The following is a 21,403-nucleotide window of genomic DNA, read 5'->3' as shown; positions in this document are numbered from 1 at the left end:
GCGAAATTGTAAAGAAAGAGTTTTTAGGGGCATATTTGTTAATTATGATACTTTGTATGGTTCAATTAATAAATATGATAAATGACAATATTATTTAATAATTATTGATAGTTATTAAATAGTTAGAATTAGAATTTGAAAGGTTGAATTAGAAAATTGGCGTTTTTGAGAAAATCAGATGCAAAAGTGATAAAATTGCAAAATTACAAAAAGTGAGGCCCAAATCCACACTGCCATGGCCGGTCACTTTTATAGGGATTATCCTCTGATATTTTCATTATTTTAATGCCAAATAATTCAAACCTAACCCTAATGGAATGCTATAAATAGATAGTGAAGGCTTCAGGAAAATAACACTTTTCATTCAGAAAACCTGAGTCTCTCTCTCTTCCTTGGCCCACCACTCCCTCTCTCTCTTCTTCCTTAAGATTTCAAAACACTTAGTGATTAGAGTAGTGCCCACACACAACAAGTGATACCTCAATCATAGTGAGGAAGATCGTGAAGAAAGATTTTCAGCAAGAAGGAGTTTCAGCACCAAAGAATCAGAGAAAGAGATCCATGTTCAGATCTTGATAATACTCTACGACAGAAAGGATACAAGGGTTAGAGATCTGAACGGAAGGAGTCATATTATTCCGCTGCACCCAATGTAAGGTTTCCTAAACTTTATATGTGTTTATTTCATCGTTTTAGAAAGTTCATATTTAGGGTGTTGATCAACATACTTGTGAGTAGATCTAAGATCCTGGTAAAAGAATTTCCAACAAAATAATCATTCTTACAGGGTCATTGGAATTGGGAAGGTTTCCATCAAATAGTATGATGGGTGATGACAAACGTAAGGAACATCCCGAACTTTAGGTAAAACCTCATATCCCTAGGTGCGCTTGAGGATGAATGATATGGATACAATTCCATGCACAGAAGCCTGAGGATCACTAAAGGTTCTTTGGTAATGATGAAAGGAGAAAAGATCAATGGTTTATATGTTCTCCAAGGAGAAATTGTTCCAGCTGGAGAGGCAAGTATGGTGAAAGGGCTAGAATCAGATATGAAATTGTGACACCATAGACTTGGTCATATCAATGAACAAGCCCTCAAAGAACTGCACAAACAAGGTATAATTGAAAATTTAAATTCTCGTGCCTTACCATTTTTGTGAAGCTTGTGTTATAGGAAAACAACATAAGCTGAAGTTCACTTCGACAAGGCACACAACTAAAAAGATACTTAAAATATGTGCACGCTGATCTTTGGGGTCCGTACAAAGTTCCTACTCACTGTAGTAAGCAATAAGTTCTTTCAATAGTTGATGATTATAGTCGGTGTATTTGGACCTACTTGTTAACCACTAAGGATGAGTGTCTGGAACAGTTTAGAATTTGAAAAACTCAAGTAGAAAACCAATCTGATCTCAAAATTAAGAACCTTAGGACTGATAATGGGTTAGAGTTTGTTAACTCCGAATTTGACAAAATGTTTCAAAAATTTGGAATCACTAGGCATAGAACTGTAGTGAAGACCCCGGAGCAAAATAGTTTTGCTAAAAGGATGAATCAAACCTTATTGAACAAAGTTAGATGTTTATAGTTTAGTTTTGGATTAGAAAAACCATTTTGGGGAGAAGCCTTAGCAACCGTAACTTACCTTATTAACAGGAGCCCGAATAGATTTATGGACCTTAAGACACCTTATAAAAGGTGGTACAACTGAACCCCTAACCTATTGCATTTAAAGACATTTGGTTGTACAACATGTGTACACCAATTATCGACAAGCTGGAACCTAGGTCCGTGAAGGGAGCTTTCCTAGGTTATGCGTTAGGAACCACGGGGTATAGAATCTACATTTCTAGGGAGGGTAAACCAAAGATTGTGATTGCTATGAAGTGTTATTTTCAATGAGTTAGAATATCCTTACTTAACCTGTGGGAAGGGTAGTGTGTCTTCGTGTGTTACAAGAAAAATAGGAAACAAAGACACCACAAATGTGGAAGTGGAGTATGAAACGAAGCTCCCGGAAGAAGGTTCACAAGTGAAAGATAGTATGGAACTGGAAGATAATACGTAGTCAGAAGTTGTTATGGAGCCAGAAGAACAAGATAACAAAGGCCAAATAGAGGTGCCAAAAGGGTTTAAACAGACTGGTCTGAAACGTTATCAGTTGGCTCGTGATAGAACCTATAGAGAGATTCAACCTCTAGCTAGGTTTGTGGAAGCTAACATAATAGTATTTGCTCTGGCGGTAGCTCAACAACTAAAATTAAAGAGCCTGGAAGCTATGAAGAGGAAATTTCAGGTGGAAACAAGTCTAAATGGCTCCAAGCCATGGATGAGGAGATGGATTCTTTACAAAAGAACAAGACTTGGGTAGCTGTGTTGAAGGCAGAGAACAAGAAAATTATGGAGTGTAAATTGATTCTCAAGGTGAAAGAGGGAATCAATGAGAATGAACTAGTGAGGTTTAAAGCCAGGTTAGTGGCTAATGGTTTTACTCAAGTGGAAGGTGTAGACTATGCTGAAATCTTATCACTTGTGGTAAAATACAAGACAATAATGCTGATGCTATCCTTGGCGGGACATTTGGAGTTTGAAGTTGAAAAACTTGTTGCTAAGACTGCTTTTCTGAATGGATTCTTGGATGAAGAGATCTATATGAAGCAACCACCTGGGTTTCAGGTGGAAGGGAAAGGAGTTGAATTAGTTTGCAAGCTTAATAGATCTTTGTATGGTTTGAAATAGTCCCTAAGACAATGGAATACAAGATTCAATATGCATATGCATCAAATTGTGTTTAAATGATCTGCATATGATCACTGTCTGTATTTTAAGAATCTGGAGCAATGTATAGTCATATTCGTATTGCTTTATGTGGATGATATGCTCATCATGAGCAAAGATAAATCTGTGATCAAAAGTATTAAAGCCAAGCTCAAGAGAGAATTTGAGATGAAAGATCTTGGGTTAGTTCAAATGATACTTGGTATCGAAGTCTCACAGAACCGGAAGGAAGAGACTATTAGCTTGGAGCAAGTCAGGTACATTAAGAAGATTATTCAGAAGTTAAACATGGAAGATGGAAAGAGTACATACGTTCCTAACAATGCGAAAGAGAAAGAAGAAATGAAGGATGTACCTCATGCAATGGTTCTAGGATGTTTACTGTACGTAATGGTGAGCACGAGATCGGACATAACTCACATTTTAAGCATCCTAAGCCGGTTCATGCCCAATCAAGGCATGGAACATTGGAAAGCTCTTAAATGGTTAGTGAGATACTTAAAGGGCACTTAGGATTATGGTCTGACCTATGAGAAAGGAAAAGGATAATTGGAGTTGAAAGGATTTGTGGACGCAAATTATGCCTCGAATAAAGATACGAGAAATTAACCACTTCCTATGTTTTATTGACAAACCAAACTGTATATGCTGGAAGGCTCAGTTACAGTACGTGGTTGCTCTTTCCACCATAGAAGTAGAATTTATGGCGACAAAGGAAGCTTTTAAGGAAGCGTTATGGCTTTGGGGAATACTTTATGAGTTAAAACAAATCATAGGAGGAGTGACTATGTATTCGAATAGCAAGTCTTCCATCCACTTTTGTAAGAATTCAGTTTATCATAAAAAGAGTAAACATATAGCTATCAGACTCTACTGGATTAGGGAGAAGATAGAAGAAGTGCTTGTTGATTTAGAGAAGGTTAGTACGGAAGATAATCTTACTGATGTTGGGACTAAGGTCTTAACCTTAAACAAGTTCAAACATTGCTTGAACTTGATCAATCTCAGAAGCTAGTATACTGAAATTCCTTGAACACCAACTTATAATGATGGCTGCATTAGTTCTTCATCATCGTCATTCATTTAATTTGAAGTCACTAGATGAAATTGTGGTATATATAGTTCCTCCAAATGAAAAGGTTTCTGCACTCGTCATTTTTGGGAAATTATTCTCTCGCAGTTACCAGTCCTAGAAGGAGTCTTGTGGAATAATAGTCGAGTCTGGAAGAGAGTTCCCGAACGACTATCATGTCCACTTTGGGTCTAGTTCTCTTGATAGCTAACTCTTCCCTAGAAAGGAGTTCCAGCTGTCTAGTTGTCACTCCTAAAACGGTAGATCCAGATAGTTGACTCCAACACACTATATCCTATCCAGAAGTGTCTTCAGTTGGTATCCGTAGTCCGCGAGGAGAATTCGTTCTAAGAGGATTTAGTTAAGTTAGTTATTTCTACTAACTTAACAACCTCTTTTCTTGCAGCCACCAACTTTAGGATCTTGATCCTAAGCTTACAAATATCACCTTCATTTATCATTTTGGAATAGATTAGAAGTAAGATAGAACTTACGAAATAAAGATGAGATTGAGAGTTTGAGAGAGAAAAGATTGAGAGATAGAGAGAGATTAGATTTAGGTTTTGTAAGAAGAATCTTCTGTAGATGAAGAAGATTCTTGGGTGTAAAGTGTGATAGTTGAAACACTTTATGAGGACTCAATAGAGAATCTCGTCTCGACTGTATTGTACCTATTATTGCTCAATCAATAAAGAAGGATTACATTGTTGTTCTAGAACTGGAGTAGAGCCATAGATCACATCGATCTATCGGACTTCAACCAGTATATATCTTTGTATTGATTTTTTTTTTCATTTTCTACATTTATTGTTTCTGGTTTTATATACTCTGTTTGCCCTTGTTTTATTTTTGATTGTTATACTTGGTTTTTTTATCTTGTCATTACTAGTTGTTTGATTATTTAGAGTTTTATTGATTTGATTCTGCACATTCAGTAATAATTTTCTCACAATTTTCATATAGCCTCATTTTAAAAGTTGAACCACGACAAATACTCAACCACGAATTACTAGCATTAATTTTTAGTTATTTTTATTTTTTCTGCTAGTTTTATTTATTTACTTGACAAAAAATTTACAGTTATTTCTTCAGTAACTTTTACTTCTACAATGATTTATTTTTATTCAAAAAAAAAAGAGATTACATAATGTATTTCTTATTATATATGAACAATTAACTGGAAGCAGATGGTAAAAATAATTTTTATAAATCAGTTTTAATATTTATATATATTATTGTTAAAAGAATTTGGACAACACTATTCGTGCGAGTATTCATTGCAAATAAGAACACTTAACTTAAAAATGTGCGAGTACTCACTTAGAGTCGTGAGTATTCAAACTATTGGCTACTAAATAGACGAAATAAAAGCAAAAAAAGAAAGAGAACAAGAGAATTGTAGTGGTTCAGTCAGAAATAAGTCTCCTTAGTCGACAATTGTAAAGATTTTTGCATAGTTTATTTGATTTGGATCAATCCTTTATATAGAAAGCAAGTGTCTTTTAAATTTACATAACTGTTAGGCTAAAATTAGTCTAAGTTTCGGGTCATATTTTCGGTTAGTTTTCACTCTTTGTTTCTAGTTTTAGGGCTATATTACACTTGATTCTTTGGTTTCAGGTCCTCGGGCATTTAAAGAAAGTATGTTCAAGAATTGAAGAAAAGTTGTGAAAGAATCGAGAAGAAAATCCAAGATTGGTGTCGCTGCCTGTTCTAGTCGCGACGGGGAATTTGCCAGTCGCGACGGGAACTGGCAGAGAGATTTTCAAGGAGTCAAAGTTTACTCCCGTCGCGACGGGGAACATGCCAGTCGCGACGGGAACTGGCAGAGAGGATCTTCAAGTTTCAAAGTTTAATCCCGTCGCGACGGGAGCTTTGCTAGTCGCGACGGGGACCCCAGTGACGAAATTTTTGGGCAGTTTCGTAATTTCACGAATTTTTAAGTTGAGACTTGGTTTAAATAGTGAGAGTTCGTGAAAATTAGGGACTATTCAGAATTAGAACCCTAGAAACAAAGGAGGAGGCTAGAAGAGCGGCTTGTGGCGACCCGGATCAATTGCTTCAACTAGTTCTTTCTCTTCTCTTTAATTTTTCTATGCTATTTTCTGTTTCAATGTTAATTATGGATTTGATTATGGATGTTTTGAACTAAACTCCTATTTAGGGAGAATGATTAATGTTGTTTAAGTTTTTCCTAGTTAATGAATAATTGCCATTCCTCCATCTTGATTGTGAACACTATTCATATTTGTGTTTAATTTCCATGTGCAAGATTGATCACCTTTTACATGTTTTATGATCTCAATTCGAAATCTGAAAAGTGAGAATTGAGAATGCTAAAATTGGATAGTCTAGATTTTGATGTGAAACGAAAGTATTTACATAGCCTTTGTGACATTTAGATTATTGCTTAATGCTGATTTCATGTTAGTTTAATTAATAGATTAATTAGAGAGCATGAGATTTAGAACCTAGAAGATCTGAAAAGAGCTAGGTTAATTTATAATCTGTCATTCACTTCAAGAGAAGGATAGCAATTAGACATTAACATTGGTAACTTAACAACAGGATTTGTCTCCCTATTCTCTCATCTTGATTAATATTCACTTGTTCCTTTAAGTTTCTTGAATTTCTTTCTTCCTTTTTCAATCATAAATACTTTTGATTTGCCAAATAGAATTATAAGTATAGTTTAGTAGTAATTAATCCAATTCCCTGTGGTTCGACCTCACTTACGTGAGTATACTACTTGATTGCGTGCACTTGCTTAGTAATTAATAATTTTCGCAACAAGTTTTTGGCGCCGTTACCGGGAAATTGTTTAAAGATTAATATTACACAAAATTATACTAACTTCTACTTTGGTATATTTTCTCTTGCTGATTTTCTAACCTTTCTCTTGCAAAAAAAAAAAAAAAAAAAAAAAAGCTGTTCTTATCTATTTCAGGTATTTTGAGTGCATGCGCCGCCAAGGGCAAGCAGTTATACTACCCATCGACCCTGAAATTGAGAAAACTTGTAGGAGAAACCGAAGGAACAAGAGGCAAGAAGGAGTTTCAGCAACTGCTGAAACAACAGAAATCATGGCTGCTAATGTGAATGCGAATGCTAAAAATAACGACAATAATGGTGGTGCCGTGGAAGACCAAGCTAATGGCCGTAGCTTGAGAGATTACATTCTCCCTACTCTTACGGGAGTGCAGTCATGTATCAGGCCACCGGCAGTGGATGCGAATAACTTTGAGATCAAACCTGCCATACTTCAAATGGTGCAGCCTTCGCCGATTTGGTGGCCTCCCTTCTGAAGATCCTAATCTGCATCTCTTGAACTTCATTGAACTTTGTGAGACTTTTAAAGTCAATGGAGTTAGTGATGATGCCATTCGTTTGAGACTGTTTCCATTCTCACTTAGAGAAAGAGCCAAGAGCTGGTTAATCTCCTTGCCACCAAATTCCATAGCAACATGGACAGACTTAGCAACTAAATTTCTGTCTAAGTTCTTTCCCCCAGCAAAGTCTGCTAAGCTGCAAGGAGAGATCAACAATTTCTGTCAACAAGAGAATGAGTCTCTCTATGAGTCTTGGGAGAGGTTCAAGGACTTAATCAGAAAGTGTCCTCATCATTGTATTGAGAAGTGGATGCTGGTTCATAATTTCTATAACGGGTTTGTTGGTAACACTAGAACCCTGATAGATGCAGCAGCTGGTGGAGCCTTTATGAGAAAGAGTGCTAATGAGGCTTATGATCTATTGGAGGAGATGGCTCTAAACAATCAGCAGTGGCCAACTGAAAGGAGTCAAACTAAGAAGGTAGCTGGTGTGCTAGAGGTGGATGCCATTACAAAGCTGACAGCTCAGGTTGAGGCCCTAACAAAGTTGATCGCAGTGCAAGCCAAACAAGCTCAAGTGGTTTGTGAGATATGTGGAGGTCCCCATCACTTTTCTGAGTGTCAGGCAGATGTGGATAATTTGCCAATGGATGAAGCAAAAGCCATTGGAAACTATTCCCAAAATAATAATTATGGGCACAACCAACAGGGGTTCTACCAGCAGATAAACCAGCCCTAACAAAACCAACAACAGCTGCAACAACAAAGTTCTAGTGGAGGCTCCACTATCCAAGCTGATTTATTGCTCAAATTCATGATGGAAACTAGATCCTCTATTAAAACTCTAGAAAGTCAAATGGAACAATTGGCTACTCAAGTGGAAAAACAAGCTCAAGTAAATTCGCCTAGCACTAATGATGCAAAAGGAAAAGAGCAATGTAAAGCAATTTCCTTAAGGAGTGGAAAGAAATATGATGGGCCTGAGATGATACAACCAGTGGATGAAGAGATTAAAGATCAAACAACACCAACTCAAGCATCATCAGATAAGAAGATTACTGATAGTCCAAAGACCACCACGGCGGCCTCCACCAATCAGTATTGATCATCATGTGAAAATACCCTATCCTCAGAGACTCCGAAAGACCAATCTAGACAAGCAGTTCACAAAATTTCTAGAGGTCTTTAAAAGACTACACATCAACATTCCTTTTGCTGAAGCCTTGGAACAAATGCCCCGTTATGTGAAGTTCATGAAGGAGATATTATCTAAGAAGAGAAAATTGGAGGACTATGAAACAGTGGCATTAACTGAGGAGTGTAGCGCCATTTTGCAAAAGAAACTACCGCCCAAGCTTAAAGATCCGGGTAGTTTCAATATTCCATGCTCTATAGGGGGTTCGGTGGAAACTAAAGCTCTATGTGATCTGGGAGCAAGCATTAATCTAATGCCCTTGTCTGTCTTCAAAAGGCTAGGATTGGGAAAAGCAAAGCCCACAACAGTGACTTTACAACTAGCGGATCGTTCTTTGACTCATCCTCGTGGGATAATTGAAGATGTACTGGTGAAGGTTGGTAAGTTTATCTTCCCTGTTGATTTCCTAATTCTTGATATGGAGGAAGATTCAACTATTCCCATTATTTTGGGAAGACCATTCTTAGCCACAGGCCGAGCATTAATATATGTTCAAAAGGGAGAGTTAAAGTTGAGAGTGCAAGATGAAGAGGTCAATTTTAATGTTTTTGCCCCAACCGACATTCCTACCTGTTGCAAGATTGAGATGGTGAAGGGTTCTTTTGTTAAAGCTGATAAGAAGAAAGCAAAGCCTAAAGAGTGACTTCGAACGATTCAGCGTCATTGGAAAAGATTGATGTGTGGTAGTTCTGAAGGTGAGCTTACTCTTGTGCGAAACTCTGAAATCAACACGATTGGTGGTAAATTTTCTTCATTTAGTACGAGGGCTCTTTTGGATGAAAAGGGTCCGCCCAACCTCTTCTGATGGGGGTTCAGGTAAGTCCTTCTCACCTTGAGTATAATAGCACATTGGGGACAATGTCATATTTAGTTTGGGGGGAGAGACTTAAAATTTTTAAATTCTGCACTTTAATTTCTGCATTTTAATTATCTGTTTTAGTTTTTTTTGTTTTAGTTAAGGAATGGCAATAAACTTGACGATAGTTGTATACTGCTGATTAGTGTGATGTGATCTAAAATTGTAAAATAACTGTGTGCTTGATTCTGCCAACTCTTTGGATTAGTTTGGATGCTTAGAAACCTGTGTTTATCTACAAATACTCAATCTGTGAAAATTGTTATAATTGTTTTACGATGGTTTGTGGTAAGATTGACAGGATAGCTTAGAACTTGCATGTTTATTCTTTTGAGATGAAATCCTTGATAGTGTTCAATTGGAATATGACTTAGGCATTTGTTGGATAGTTTGAGCCTTTCAAGCCTGCCGTAATAATGTGTATCCCTAGTTAACCTTTTGAGCCTAAAGACGTTATGTTTTTCACCCATCGATTTGAAAAATTGCAACCACACTATTAATTTTTCTTCACCATGTTATCCATGATATCATAAGCTACATAATTAGTTTGGGGGAGGAGAAACATTTAGTGTGAGGAAATAGTGAGAGGGAGAAAAACTTGTAAGATTGAGAAGAGCAAAAAAAAAAAAAAATTGTGTAATTCAATGTCACTGAAAGAAAAATGGAATATGATGAAAAAAAAAACACAATAAAAAGTAAAAATATGTGTGAAAAAAAAAAGAAAAAAATTTCAGTGATGTTGAAAAATAATAGAGATGTCTTCTATCAATCTTGGTAAATTCAGGGAATATTATGAGATCTTAGAAAAAGAAAAGTAAGAAGCTTGTGGGTTCTGTTTGTGTGCTTATGATATCTTTAGCCAAAATTGTCTTTTGCCTATCCCTGAATATCTGAGCCATATTACCTAAAGCCTTGAAAAGACCTAACGATTCCAAAGAATACTGTCAACATTAGTGGAGAAAGGTAAGCATGCAAGCTTATGAGTTATCAGGCTGTGGAACTGTTGGAAAGAGTAAAACTTTTATAACAATGTTTCACATTTGAATAAATTCTTGCAGTTGTACATAGTGTTATAAATTGAGCATCTGAGTTAATTGTTAGAGTTAGTAGGATCGAAATTCTAGTTTATGCAAGGAAGAAAACAGAGCATGAGTCAGCAGCGTAGTGATTATCTGACAGCGTAGTTAGGTTTTTTTTTTACCTTACTCGGGGGCGAGTAAGAATCTAGTTTGGGGGAATTTGTTAGGCTAAAATTAGTCTAAGTTTTGGGTCATATTTTTGGTTAGTTTTCACTCTTTGTTTCTAGTTTTAGGGCTATATTACGCTTGATTCTTTGGTTTCAGGTCCTCGGGCATTTAAAGAAAGTATGTTCAAGAATTGAGGAAAAGTTGTGAAAGAATCGAGAAGAAAATCCAAGATTGGTGTCGCTGCCTGTTCCAGTCGCGACGGGGAATTTGCCAGTCGCGACGGGAACTGGCAGAGAGATTTTCAAGGAGTCAAAGTTTACTCCCGTCGCGACGGGGAACATGCCAGTCGCGACGGGAACTGGCAGAGAGGATCTTGAAGTTTCAAAGTTTAATCCCGTCGCGACGGGAGCTTTGCCGCCGCGACGGGGACCCCAAAAGGACGGGATTTTTGGGCAGTTTCGTAATTTCACGAATTTTTAAGTTGAGACTTGGTTTAAATAGTGAGAGTTCGTGAAAATTAGGGATTATTCAGAATTAGAACCCTAGAAACAAAGGAGGAGGCTAGAAGAGCGGCTTGTGGCGACCCGGATCAATTGCTTCAACTAGTTCTTTCTCTTCTCTTTAATTTTTCTATGCTATTTTCTGTTTCAATGTTAATTATGGATTTGATTATGGATGTTTTGAACTAAACTCCTATTTAGGGAGAATGATGAATGTTGTTTAAGTTTTTCCTAGTTAATGAATAATTGCCATTCCTCCATCTTGATTGTGAACACTATTCATATTTGTGTTTAATTTCCATGTGCAAGATTGATCACCTTTTACATGTTTTATGATCTCAATTCGAAATCTGAAAAGTGAGAATTGAGAATGCTAAAATTGGATAGTCTAGGTTTTGATGTGAAACGAAAGTATTTACATAGCCTTTGTGACATTTAGATTATTGCTTAATGCTGATTTCATGTTAGTTTAATTAAGAGATTAATTAGAGAGCATGAGATTTAGAACCTAGAAGATCTGAAAAGAGCTAGGTTAATTTATAATCTGTCATTCACTTCAAGAGAAGGATAGCAATTAGTCATTAACATTGGTAACTTAACAACAGGATTCGTCTCCCTATTCTCTCATCTTGATTAATATTCACTTGTTCCTTTAAGTTTCTTGAATTTCTTTCTTCCTTTTTCAATCATAAATACTTTTGATTTGCCAAATAGAATTGTAAGTATAGTTTAGTAGTAATTAATCCAATTCTCTGTGGTTCGACCTCACTTGCGTGAGTATACTACTTGATTGCGTGCACTTGCGTAGTAATTAATAATTTTCGCAACAATAACTGATTCGTTTTAAAATTGTTTTTACATTAAATGAAAACATTAAACAAAGTAAGAGAATAAATGAAGAATAATTTAATCTGTTCTTATATTTAGTGCAGCAACGTATGTGACGGTGAGTCGCGAGTTGCCTGTTCATATTCCAACACACGAGCTCACAGGCGCTCTAGGGTGTTTGTACTTGCACGGTGGCCTTCAGGCCTTGTTTGGAAATCTTCATTCACCTTTAATTGCATAAATAGACATCCTATGCGTTGACAACGTGGCACATGCGAGTTCCTGACGAGTTATCGAACACATTAGTCATTCAGACTAATCATAGGTAAAGAAGTGATCTTTTTTAGTCACAGGAGAGGCCTACTTGGTCATCGCATATAATCGGTATATGCACGATCAGTATCAAATCCTCTTGACCCTGTCTCGGTCGTATCATCTCGCGAGTTTAGATCAAGCGAGGCTAATTCTATGGGAGCTATCAATTAACACGTCATCTTTTCTATCAGGAACTGGGTCCACGTGTCAATTTTATATGAGGCTGCTCTCGAATTTTTAGGCGAAAAATTTGCACGATAACATATATATAAGGCTAATTAAGATTTTTTCCTCCTAAACTTTAAAATGTATCAAATCATGCTCACGACTGTAAAAGTTTTTGCCCCTTTATGAACTTTTCTGGCTGTTATAATTTGTTCTTGAACTATTGAGATTGTTAGATTTAAGGATTTTGGTCAAATTTCATTTAATTTTATTAATTCGGTGATTGTTTACGTACTAAATCATGCTCCCCAAACTTTGATTTCTACCAAATCATGCTCCTCAAACTTTGACATGTACCAAATCATGCTCCCTAAATTTTTATCTATGTTAGATTTTTCTTACTAAAATTGGACAAAAATTCTTAAATCTAACAATCTTAATAGTTGAGGAGAAATTTTTAACGATCTTAAAAATTCAAGGGACATAATTTAATACTTATCAAAGTTGAAGAGAATTTTTTTTTAATTAGCCTATATACAAATATATATTTATAAAGCATTTGGAAGGTACCATAGGCACTAGATACATTCTGATTTGAAAATATAAATCCATGACCTAACTACCTACCTATTATTTAACTCTATGATCACTACTATAACAAGTTCACACACAACTTCCTCCAATTTTATTGAAAAATATAATACTCTTTAACAATTGATGGAGACTACATCTTATTGAGCTTCTAATTTTATATTATATAAGAATTTTATTCTCAGTGTAAAGTTAATGTTGTCATGTAAAGTCTAAATTAATATTGTATAGCTAGTGTTATCAAAATATATATAGCTAGTAATAATATTGTTATACAAACTCCAATAATATGTGTTCAAAAAAAAAACTCAAATAATATATACATATATTATGATGAGTTGCATAAAGAAAAACTATTTTGTATTTGTTGCAACAACTATATATTACTCTTTTTTGTCTGTTTCTTTAAAACTATATGTTCCTCATTTAGGCTCTGATTGTCTCCTAACTGTGACTACTGAACACTTTATATGAATATGATTCATCATAATTATGACATTAATGTATTATATATATATATATGGGCATGGTTTTAATGGGTATTACCTATAAATGGATATTCTATTATTAGCCATTTGATCAAATCTAATAGTTGATATTTATAGCTATTAATTAAAATTTTAAATTAAATATTTTTTATTTTAACCTATTACCTGATGACATGGAAGTCATTTTTTATATCCATTCTTTCTATTATTGTCCTCATTCCATATATACATTAATACATTAATACTTTACAATTTAATTATGGTCATTTAAAAACTTAATTACACCTTTAAACCTCACTACAACAAATATTTCCATTCTAAAATATATATATTTTTTTTTTGAAAAGGCATAACATATATTATAAAATACATAATAATTTATCAATATAAAAAAAAAATATTAATTATAATTAATTATTTAGCCTATATTGTAATAACATATTTTTCTTATAATTTTTTAGTTTAAATTTTAGAAATTTAAGTTTCTATAATAATATTATAATTAATTTTGTATTAAATGAAAATTTTAAGAGTTTGTAATTTTTGGGGTGGTTAGTCTTACATCATTATTTGTTAATCTATATTAATTATTGCATTAGATAAACTATAAAAAAGAGAATTTATATATATAAAAAAAAGTACAAAAGAGAAGAATAAAATAAAAGTGGTAGTGCTATAAAATTTGGATCATCCTATATTGGATATTTGTAATAGCAACAAATGTCTTTTACTTTTTTATTTAACTTTTCTTATTTGGTTTCATAGAGTTTGACATTAGTAGCTAACTTTTTTCTCTCTCATAAAATATGATGTTTGCTGACTCAATTTTTAGCCAACAACGAAATCACAAATACAATATCACTACAAAAAAGACCATCTTTAGTGACAACTTTTTTGTCACAATAAAAAAAATTTGTGACTAAATGTGACTTTTAGTCGCAACAAAAAAGTTACTTGTGACTAAACATAGTATTAATTATAAGTTGTCACTAATTTAGTTTTAGTCACAACAAGTATTGTGACTAAAAATACATTTAGTCACAACAAATTGTGATTTTTGTGACTAAAACTTTTAACCATGAACTTTTTAGTCACAACGTAGAAAGGACAATTTATAATTAGTCACAACTTTTTTATTTTTAGTCACAAGTTTTGTTGTGACTAAAAGTATGATTTTTTGTTGTAATAATAATTTTTTAATTTTATAATTTGTGATTAAATATTTTTATTTTTTATTAAGTAAAATAAATTAATTTCTAAAAATAATTTCTCAAAATCATCATTCTCTATAATTAAAAAAGGAAATATACTTTTTTTTTTCTTAAAAAAAAAAAAAACTTGTTGGTAACCTACTCTAGCAAGTCACTAAATTGCCACTTCATCAATTTTTTTAGTACCAATTAATGGGTATTACCCATTAAGAAATCATCCATATATACATATATTTATAAATATATATGGAAGAGGTTTCAATGGTTACATTTTTATTGTAACCATCATGGTTACATTTTTTTAAGCCATTAGATTACTATTAAATGGTTGTGATTAATTTGGAAATTAAATAAAAATAAATTATAAATAACTTGTAACCTGAAAGTAACCTAATTATTTATTTCCTTATAAAACTTTAATTAAGATTAATTATATTTTAAAATTAAATTATTTATAATTATTAATTAATTTTTTACAATTTATTACTATATAAGGATCTTTTAGAAATTCATTTTTTTATACTTAAATTATTTAGAATTTTATAGCAAAACTTTTTATAATTTAAAATTATACACATATAATTTCATAATTTAAATTTTATTATTCTTGTAATCTTAATTTTAAATTATTACACTTAATTATTTAATTTTTTTATTTAAATATTTAAAAAGTAAAAAATGAAATAAGTTGAAGGATTTTTTAGAAAAAAAATGGCTGCACTTGTTATCGATTGATTAGCTTGAGGCCTCATACTTAGTTCATATAATTGTAACAAAATAATTAAATATAATTTAAAAATTTATTATAATAAGAGAATTTTAATTTGTGTCAAAAGAAGTTTAATTTTTGTAAAAAAATAAATTTTATTGTAAATATTATAATTAAATGGCTTAATTATTAAAATAATTCAAGTAAGGATTTAAATATAAATATTAATTGCTAAAAGAGGTCTTGTTAAATATTTAATTAATTATTTTAAGAAAATAATTAATTATAATTAAATAATTCTAAAATAGGAATGTCTATTTAATTAATTATTTTAAGAAAATAGTTAATTATAATTAATTAAATCTAAAAAAGAAAGTTTACCTATTGGTAACCTGCTATTACAGGTTAAAGAAAAATGTAACCATATGGTTACAATAAAAATATAACCATTGAATAGTCACCTAAATATATATATATATATATATATATATTAGTTAAATGGACAAATCCCTATTGTTGTTGTAGTTGGTTGAAGACCTTAAGGTCAAAAGTAGTTAAAATGGGTATACAACATTAGCCATAGCATGTTAAAGGCAGTGGAGACATTAAATTCAGATGACACAACTCAAATTTCTCTCTCTCCCTAAAACTCTTGTTTCTTTCTATTTCCATTTCTGGATTATTATATGATAATTTTTGAATTTTTCATATATATATAAAAAGATAAACTAGAAAAGACATCTCTTATCTCAAAGACACCAAAGAAATCTTAAATGAATGGAATTGGAATGTGGATAGAATATAATAAAATAGAGCCACTTTAAAGTTTCCTATGAAATGAGGCATGGAACGGAGCTACGAAGAAGAAGTTCCGAGAGTTACAAATGAAACTTCGAGCTCATATGGGTCATGTGTTGAGAACGAGAATTGAACTTTATGAGATCTAGCCTCCTGTTGTTTCTAAGTAGCTCAGTGGTAGAGTGGTCGACTGTTAACCGATTGGTCGTAGGTTTGAATCCTTCTTGGGGAGATTTGATTCATTCCGAATTCTTTAATTCAGAATGAAACGATTCACTTTGACCGTTAAGAGAGTAGGTAACCCGTTCCCTGTGTCTTTGTTTCTATTACATTCTATCTCATCGTATCACATAGTGTTCAGCGATATTTGAGAATCGCCATCAATCCCTCGACGTAGGTCCGAGATATAATAACAAAAACAACCTACCCATTTAACAAAAATGGATCAAGTGAGGACACTAAAGTCTGGCTTGGGCATGGACTAGGCACAAACAATTCGTGCTTATAGACCATGATGGGCCTGAAAACATGGGTCATGCTGGACATATTATTATATAGGACGTGTTGAGCTTTTATTATAAAAATAAAATTTTGTAAATACAAGTCAAGTCTATCTACACTTAACTTCTCATAATATTTAAAAAAAATTATATAAAAATTAGCAAAATTAAAATTTCATACAATTTTTATGTTTAGTTATCATTTTATAAAATATATAATTTATTTTAGGCTAATTAGGAATTTTGCCTCCTGAACTTTGACATGTACCAAATCATGCCCCTTGAACTTTTAAGGTCGTTAAAAATGTCTCCTGAACTATTGAGATTGTTGGATTTAAGAACTTTTTTCCAATTTTAGTAAAAAACTCTAACATGAATGAAAGTTCATGGACCATAATTCAATACATGTCAAAGTTCGAGGGGCATGATTTGTAGATATCAAAGTCTGGGGATCATGGTTTAGTACATAAACAATCACTGAAATAGTAAAATTGAATAAAATTAGACAGAAGTTCTTAAATCCCACAATATTAATAGTTCATGGGGCATTTTTAACGACCTTAAAAGTTCAGGGGGCATGATTTGGTACATGTCAAAGTTCAGTGGACAAAAATCCTAATTAGCTTTTATTTTATATATATCATTTGAAAAAATTTAAATATCTACCGCGAAGCAAGAGCTATTTACTATTTCAATAATATTAAAAAAAAAAAATTCTCGTTGCTGCAAACAAGAATTATAGAGTTTAATATGAAATAATTAGTCTATCTATGTGTGGCTAAATGCTAATCACTACTATCTAACGTGGTGTGGCGGATATCACAATGGGTATTTTCCAAGTTCAATAATACATCCAATGAAAGCTCCGTCCCCAACTGTAACAATGTTAATATAAAGCACTGCATTACTCAATCGATATAAATATGAAAACACTCTTTGAATGAATGTCAACAATCTGACATGTTTTCAGTAAAAAAATCTGTCAGTTATCAATCTAATTGGTGGATTTTGTGCCGCTCAATGTGACAATTTACGCTACCATCCATCTATCAAAATTCAAACTCTGATATTTTCAATTTCAGCCCTTTGGAAACCTCAAACTAAAAAATTATATATGCTCCTAATTGACAGCAATAACCCAAACAAAATGAAAACCACATCACTATCAATGGAAGAAAGATTACTAGAGATAAACAAGCTTAGAATTAGCCACTTTAGCCATGATCATCCATTAACACAAACCAATTCCCCTCCAAATGAAAATTGTTCTTGCTCAGCATGCAATCTCAAGATTATATCATCAGTTACTGCAGAATATTACACCTGCAAAACTTGCTCATTTTCCCTTCACCAAGTTTGCTACAACATGCCAAAAAAAACACAACACCCATCTCATCCAATACACCATTTGACTCTCCAAACTACTTGTCCTTCTTCATCATCTAAAGAAGGAACCTTTGAATGCAAGGCTTGTGGAGATCACATCAATGGTGGTGTCTTCTACTATAGTTGTGCCGAGTGTGGCCTTTATTATCACATCCTCTGCTCAGCTCTGCCTCTCACCATTTCAGTCTCTTCTCACCTTCACGAACTCAAGCTCACATTTTCATCACCCTATAATTTTAGCTGTGATATATGTACCAAACCGAGTTACAAAGGCTGGCTCTATAGGTGTCAGCTATGCGAGTTCGACGCACATCTGCTATGCGCTATCTCGAATAGAAGAACAACATTTCTCATCAAAAATCGAATTCTGCCATTGCCCAACTCTTCAAATAGGCAAATCAATATCAAGTCTTCCTCAGTAAATTACAATAGTGAAGTGGAAGAAGTAATACAGTTGGTAATACAAGGAGTAGTTGAACAAAGTTCAGTTAGCTCTTGCTCAAATTTCAATTCAGATAGTCCTAAAGAAAATCTTACCATAACAAGTACGGTTGGATTTGCTCAAACAGATTCAAAGTTGGGTTTTTCTTCTGCCAATCCAGGGAAACAACATCTTAACCAAAGTCCATTAACTCTAGTTTCAGAGGATTTGAGCACAACTCCAAGTACCCAATTCAGTGATGCATGTTTTTCCATAGATTTAGCCAAGTCTTATTCAGGTTATAATCATGCAAGGCAAGCGAGAATTGAAGCTAGCAATAGTATAAACATTCAAGCTAAAAGTGGAGATATTGACCCTAAAGTTGAAGACAAAAATAATATCATTATTAAACAAGAGAAACGACTCAATTATGGTATTGGGTCATCAAATCATATTCACTCCTTTAATTTTGGACGAGATGAGAGGCTCAAACAAGCATTTTTGGTTAGAAACGACACACTTGCAAAGGAGGAGGCATATATAGGACAAAAGGGTAAAAAGAAGAGTAAAGCTATATCAGACACAGTAAGTCCAGTGATTCTGTATAATGATTTTTGTATCTTTATTTATAGCTATATATGTAAATATGACATAATTTTTCTGTGTATATATATGCAGAAGGTAACCGGCGGTTCAAGTTGGCAGAAGCTCATATTATGCTGCCATACTACGAGTTAATACAGAAAAATTTAGAAAGTTTCATTATAAACTTGAAATCTGAAGGTCATGGTGGAATGTGTTTAAAGATGATGTTATTATTTTTAATTTTTTTCTTTTTAAAGGTTATTATTAGATTTTGATTAGATACTTGCGTAGACATATTTTGATGGTTAAATTGCTCATGCCGATCATAAAAAAAGTTTGGATAGATTTATAGATTCATATAGTTTGTCTTTGTGGTAGTGAAAAGTGAAAAACCGTGTTTTTGCAAAATGTCAGTTATATATAAGAAAATATAAAAATGTAAGCGTTTGCAGAATCAGAAAGTAATTTTGCTACAACAAAACAGAACAGGCAGAATATAAAATATTAGCAGAAAAATAAATAACTTGACACAGAGATTTATATGTGGTATCAGTATTCTCACGAACACTCCTAGTCCACGGGGCCAAAACTTAGAAAAACTCTCTTCTCTCAAATAATATAAGTGCAAAAAATGATTAATGGAAGAGCTAATTCGAATGACTGCTCTCTAGGCTCTATTTATTGAACATAGAAACCTTAGAGACAGTCACAAGATCGAATCTACAGCTGTACACAAACTTTCCTAAAAAAACACGATCTGCAGCATCAGATTCGGATGCTGACGCAGCAGATCAGACCAGAAACGGGAAACTTGCTATAATCAGGTCCGATCCTTTATCAATGCTTGATTCCTGCCAAAAACAGATTAGATCTTCTGATTGTATCAAGATACAATCGAAATCAATAAGGAAAAGACAATAATCAAAGTTTCCCTAAACAAGTCAACTTTCCAAAAGAGAATTGCTTCTCTTTTAAGAAGTTTCCAAACAAAGAAAAGTTCAGCTGAAAGGTGCAACTTTCCTAACAAGGAAAAGAGCAACTATAAACCGAATTTATAAGGTAAGAAATCGGGTATGAATGCACAACAATCTTACCATAAAAGGAAAAATTATTTTGTCAACTAACTTGCCAAAAAAGGACTTTACAAAAAGATATACAAAAATTAGCTCCACATAAGCAATATATTATTATTATTTGAGCATGGTTTTAGATATTAATAATTAGTGAAGAAGGTAAAACCAGCATGAAGAGAAGAAAGGCTAAGAGCTTTGTAAAAGAGAGTTGAGTATTGAAAAAGAACCAAGAACAGGACAAAAGAATTGTGCTAAAAAACTTACCCAAAATAGGGCAGCAGTGCCTTTATTTATAGTCAAAGTATTACAATACAGTAAAGGAAAGAATTACAAAACAGTAATATCCACCTAATCAACTAATTAACAGAAAAGCCAGCAATTAACAGAAAAGCAGTTATGTAATAATAAGTTGGTTAACATCCCCCCTCAAACGAAAAGGAGTGTCAGACATCTTGAGTTTGGACCGAAGATAGAGATAGCGATCTGTTGATAGGGGCTTTGTTAAGGCATTTGCAACTTGGTCGATAGCTGGGACAGACCGAACGGATAGCTGTTTAGAGAGGATAAGATCTCTAACAAAATGTAAGTCAATTTCGATATGTTTTGATCGCGCATGGAAAACCGGATTGACAGCTATGATAGCGGCACTTTGATTGTCAACCCATAATATTGGAGAATGTGGAGAAGAGACATTTAGTTCAGAGAGAAGAGAGACTAGCCATTTCATTTCAGCTGCCGCATTTGCAAGAGCACGGAACTCACTCTCACTACTAGATCGAGCAACCACCTGCTGTTTCTTAGCAGACCATGAGACAAGGTTTCCCCCATAAAACATTACATAACCACCTGTACTGCGTCTATCATCAACACATGATGCCCAATCGACATCTGAATAGCCTTCTAAAGTTAAGGTTGGGACATCGGCAGGGGTGATATGGAGGCCGAGATGTATTGTGCCTTTGAGATTGCGCATGAGTCTCTTGCAGGCTTCCCAATGGAGAGTTGTAGGAGCATGAATAAATTGACTTAATTTGTTGATGATAAATGCAACATCTGGCCTTGTGAGAGTGAGGTATTGTAAAGCACCCAAAGTACTTCTATAAAGAGTGTGATCACCAAAAGGTTCACCATCTGTCAAAGAGAGCTTTACCGAGGAGCTTGTAGGATTAGAACAAGGTTTGGCTCCTTCCATGTTGAGACGAACAAGTAAATCTGTAATATACTTTGTTTGTGAAAGATACATGCCAGATTGATCACGATAGATTTCAACACCAAGGAAATAATGAACTGGTCCTAAATCCTTCAAAGGGAAGAATTTGTTGAGATCTGAAACCAGCTTAGAGATGAGAGAAACATTAGGACCAGTTATTAGAAAATCGTCTACATAGACTAGGAGAATGATAGTGTTGGT

At 33.7% G+C, this 21,403-nt stretch overlaps 1 protein-coding gene and 1 non-coding gene across 2 annotated transcripts; one reads left to right on the top strand and one right to left on the bottom strand.

Moving 5' to 3' along the window:
• Positions 1-7,377: 7,377 nt before the first annotated feature.
• On the bottom strand, positions 7,378-7,484 carry LOC115701642 (small nucleolar RNA R71). Its single transcript, XR_009684239.1, has one exon. It is a non-coding gene; the product is annotated as a small nucleolar RNA R71 (small nucleolar RNA).
• Positions 7,485-17,585: 10,101 nt separating this feature from the next.
• Positions 17,586-19,196, top strand: LOC115699960 (uncharacterized). Its single transcript, XM_030627505.2, has 2 exons — positions 17,586-18,919; positions 19,013-19,196. Exons 1-2 carry the CDS (start codon positions 17,642-17,644, stop codon positions 19,070-19,072), a joined length of 1,338 nt encoding a protein of 445 aa, XP_030483365.2. The 5' UTR covers positions 17,586-17,641; the 3' UTR covers positions 19,073-19,196.
• Positions 19,197-21,403: the final 2,207 nt, after the last annotated feature.

This window comes from Cannabis sativa, chromosome 8 (assembly GCF_029168945.1).
Source record: "Cannabis sativa cultivar Pink pepper isolate KNU-18-1 chromosome 8, ASM2916894v1, whole genome shotgun sequence".
Taxonomy (NCBI): Eukaryota; Viridiplantae; Streptophyta; class Magnoliopsida; order Rosales; family Cannabaceae; genus Cannabis; species Cannabis sativa.
Note: the sequence above shows the minus strand (reverse complement) of the source record. Positions and strands in the feature narration are given on the sequence as shown.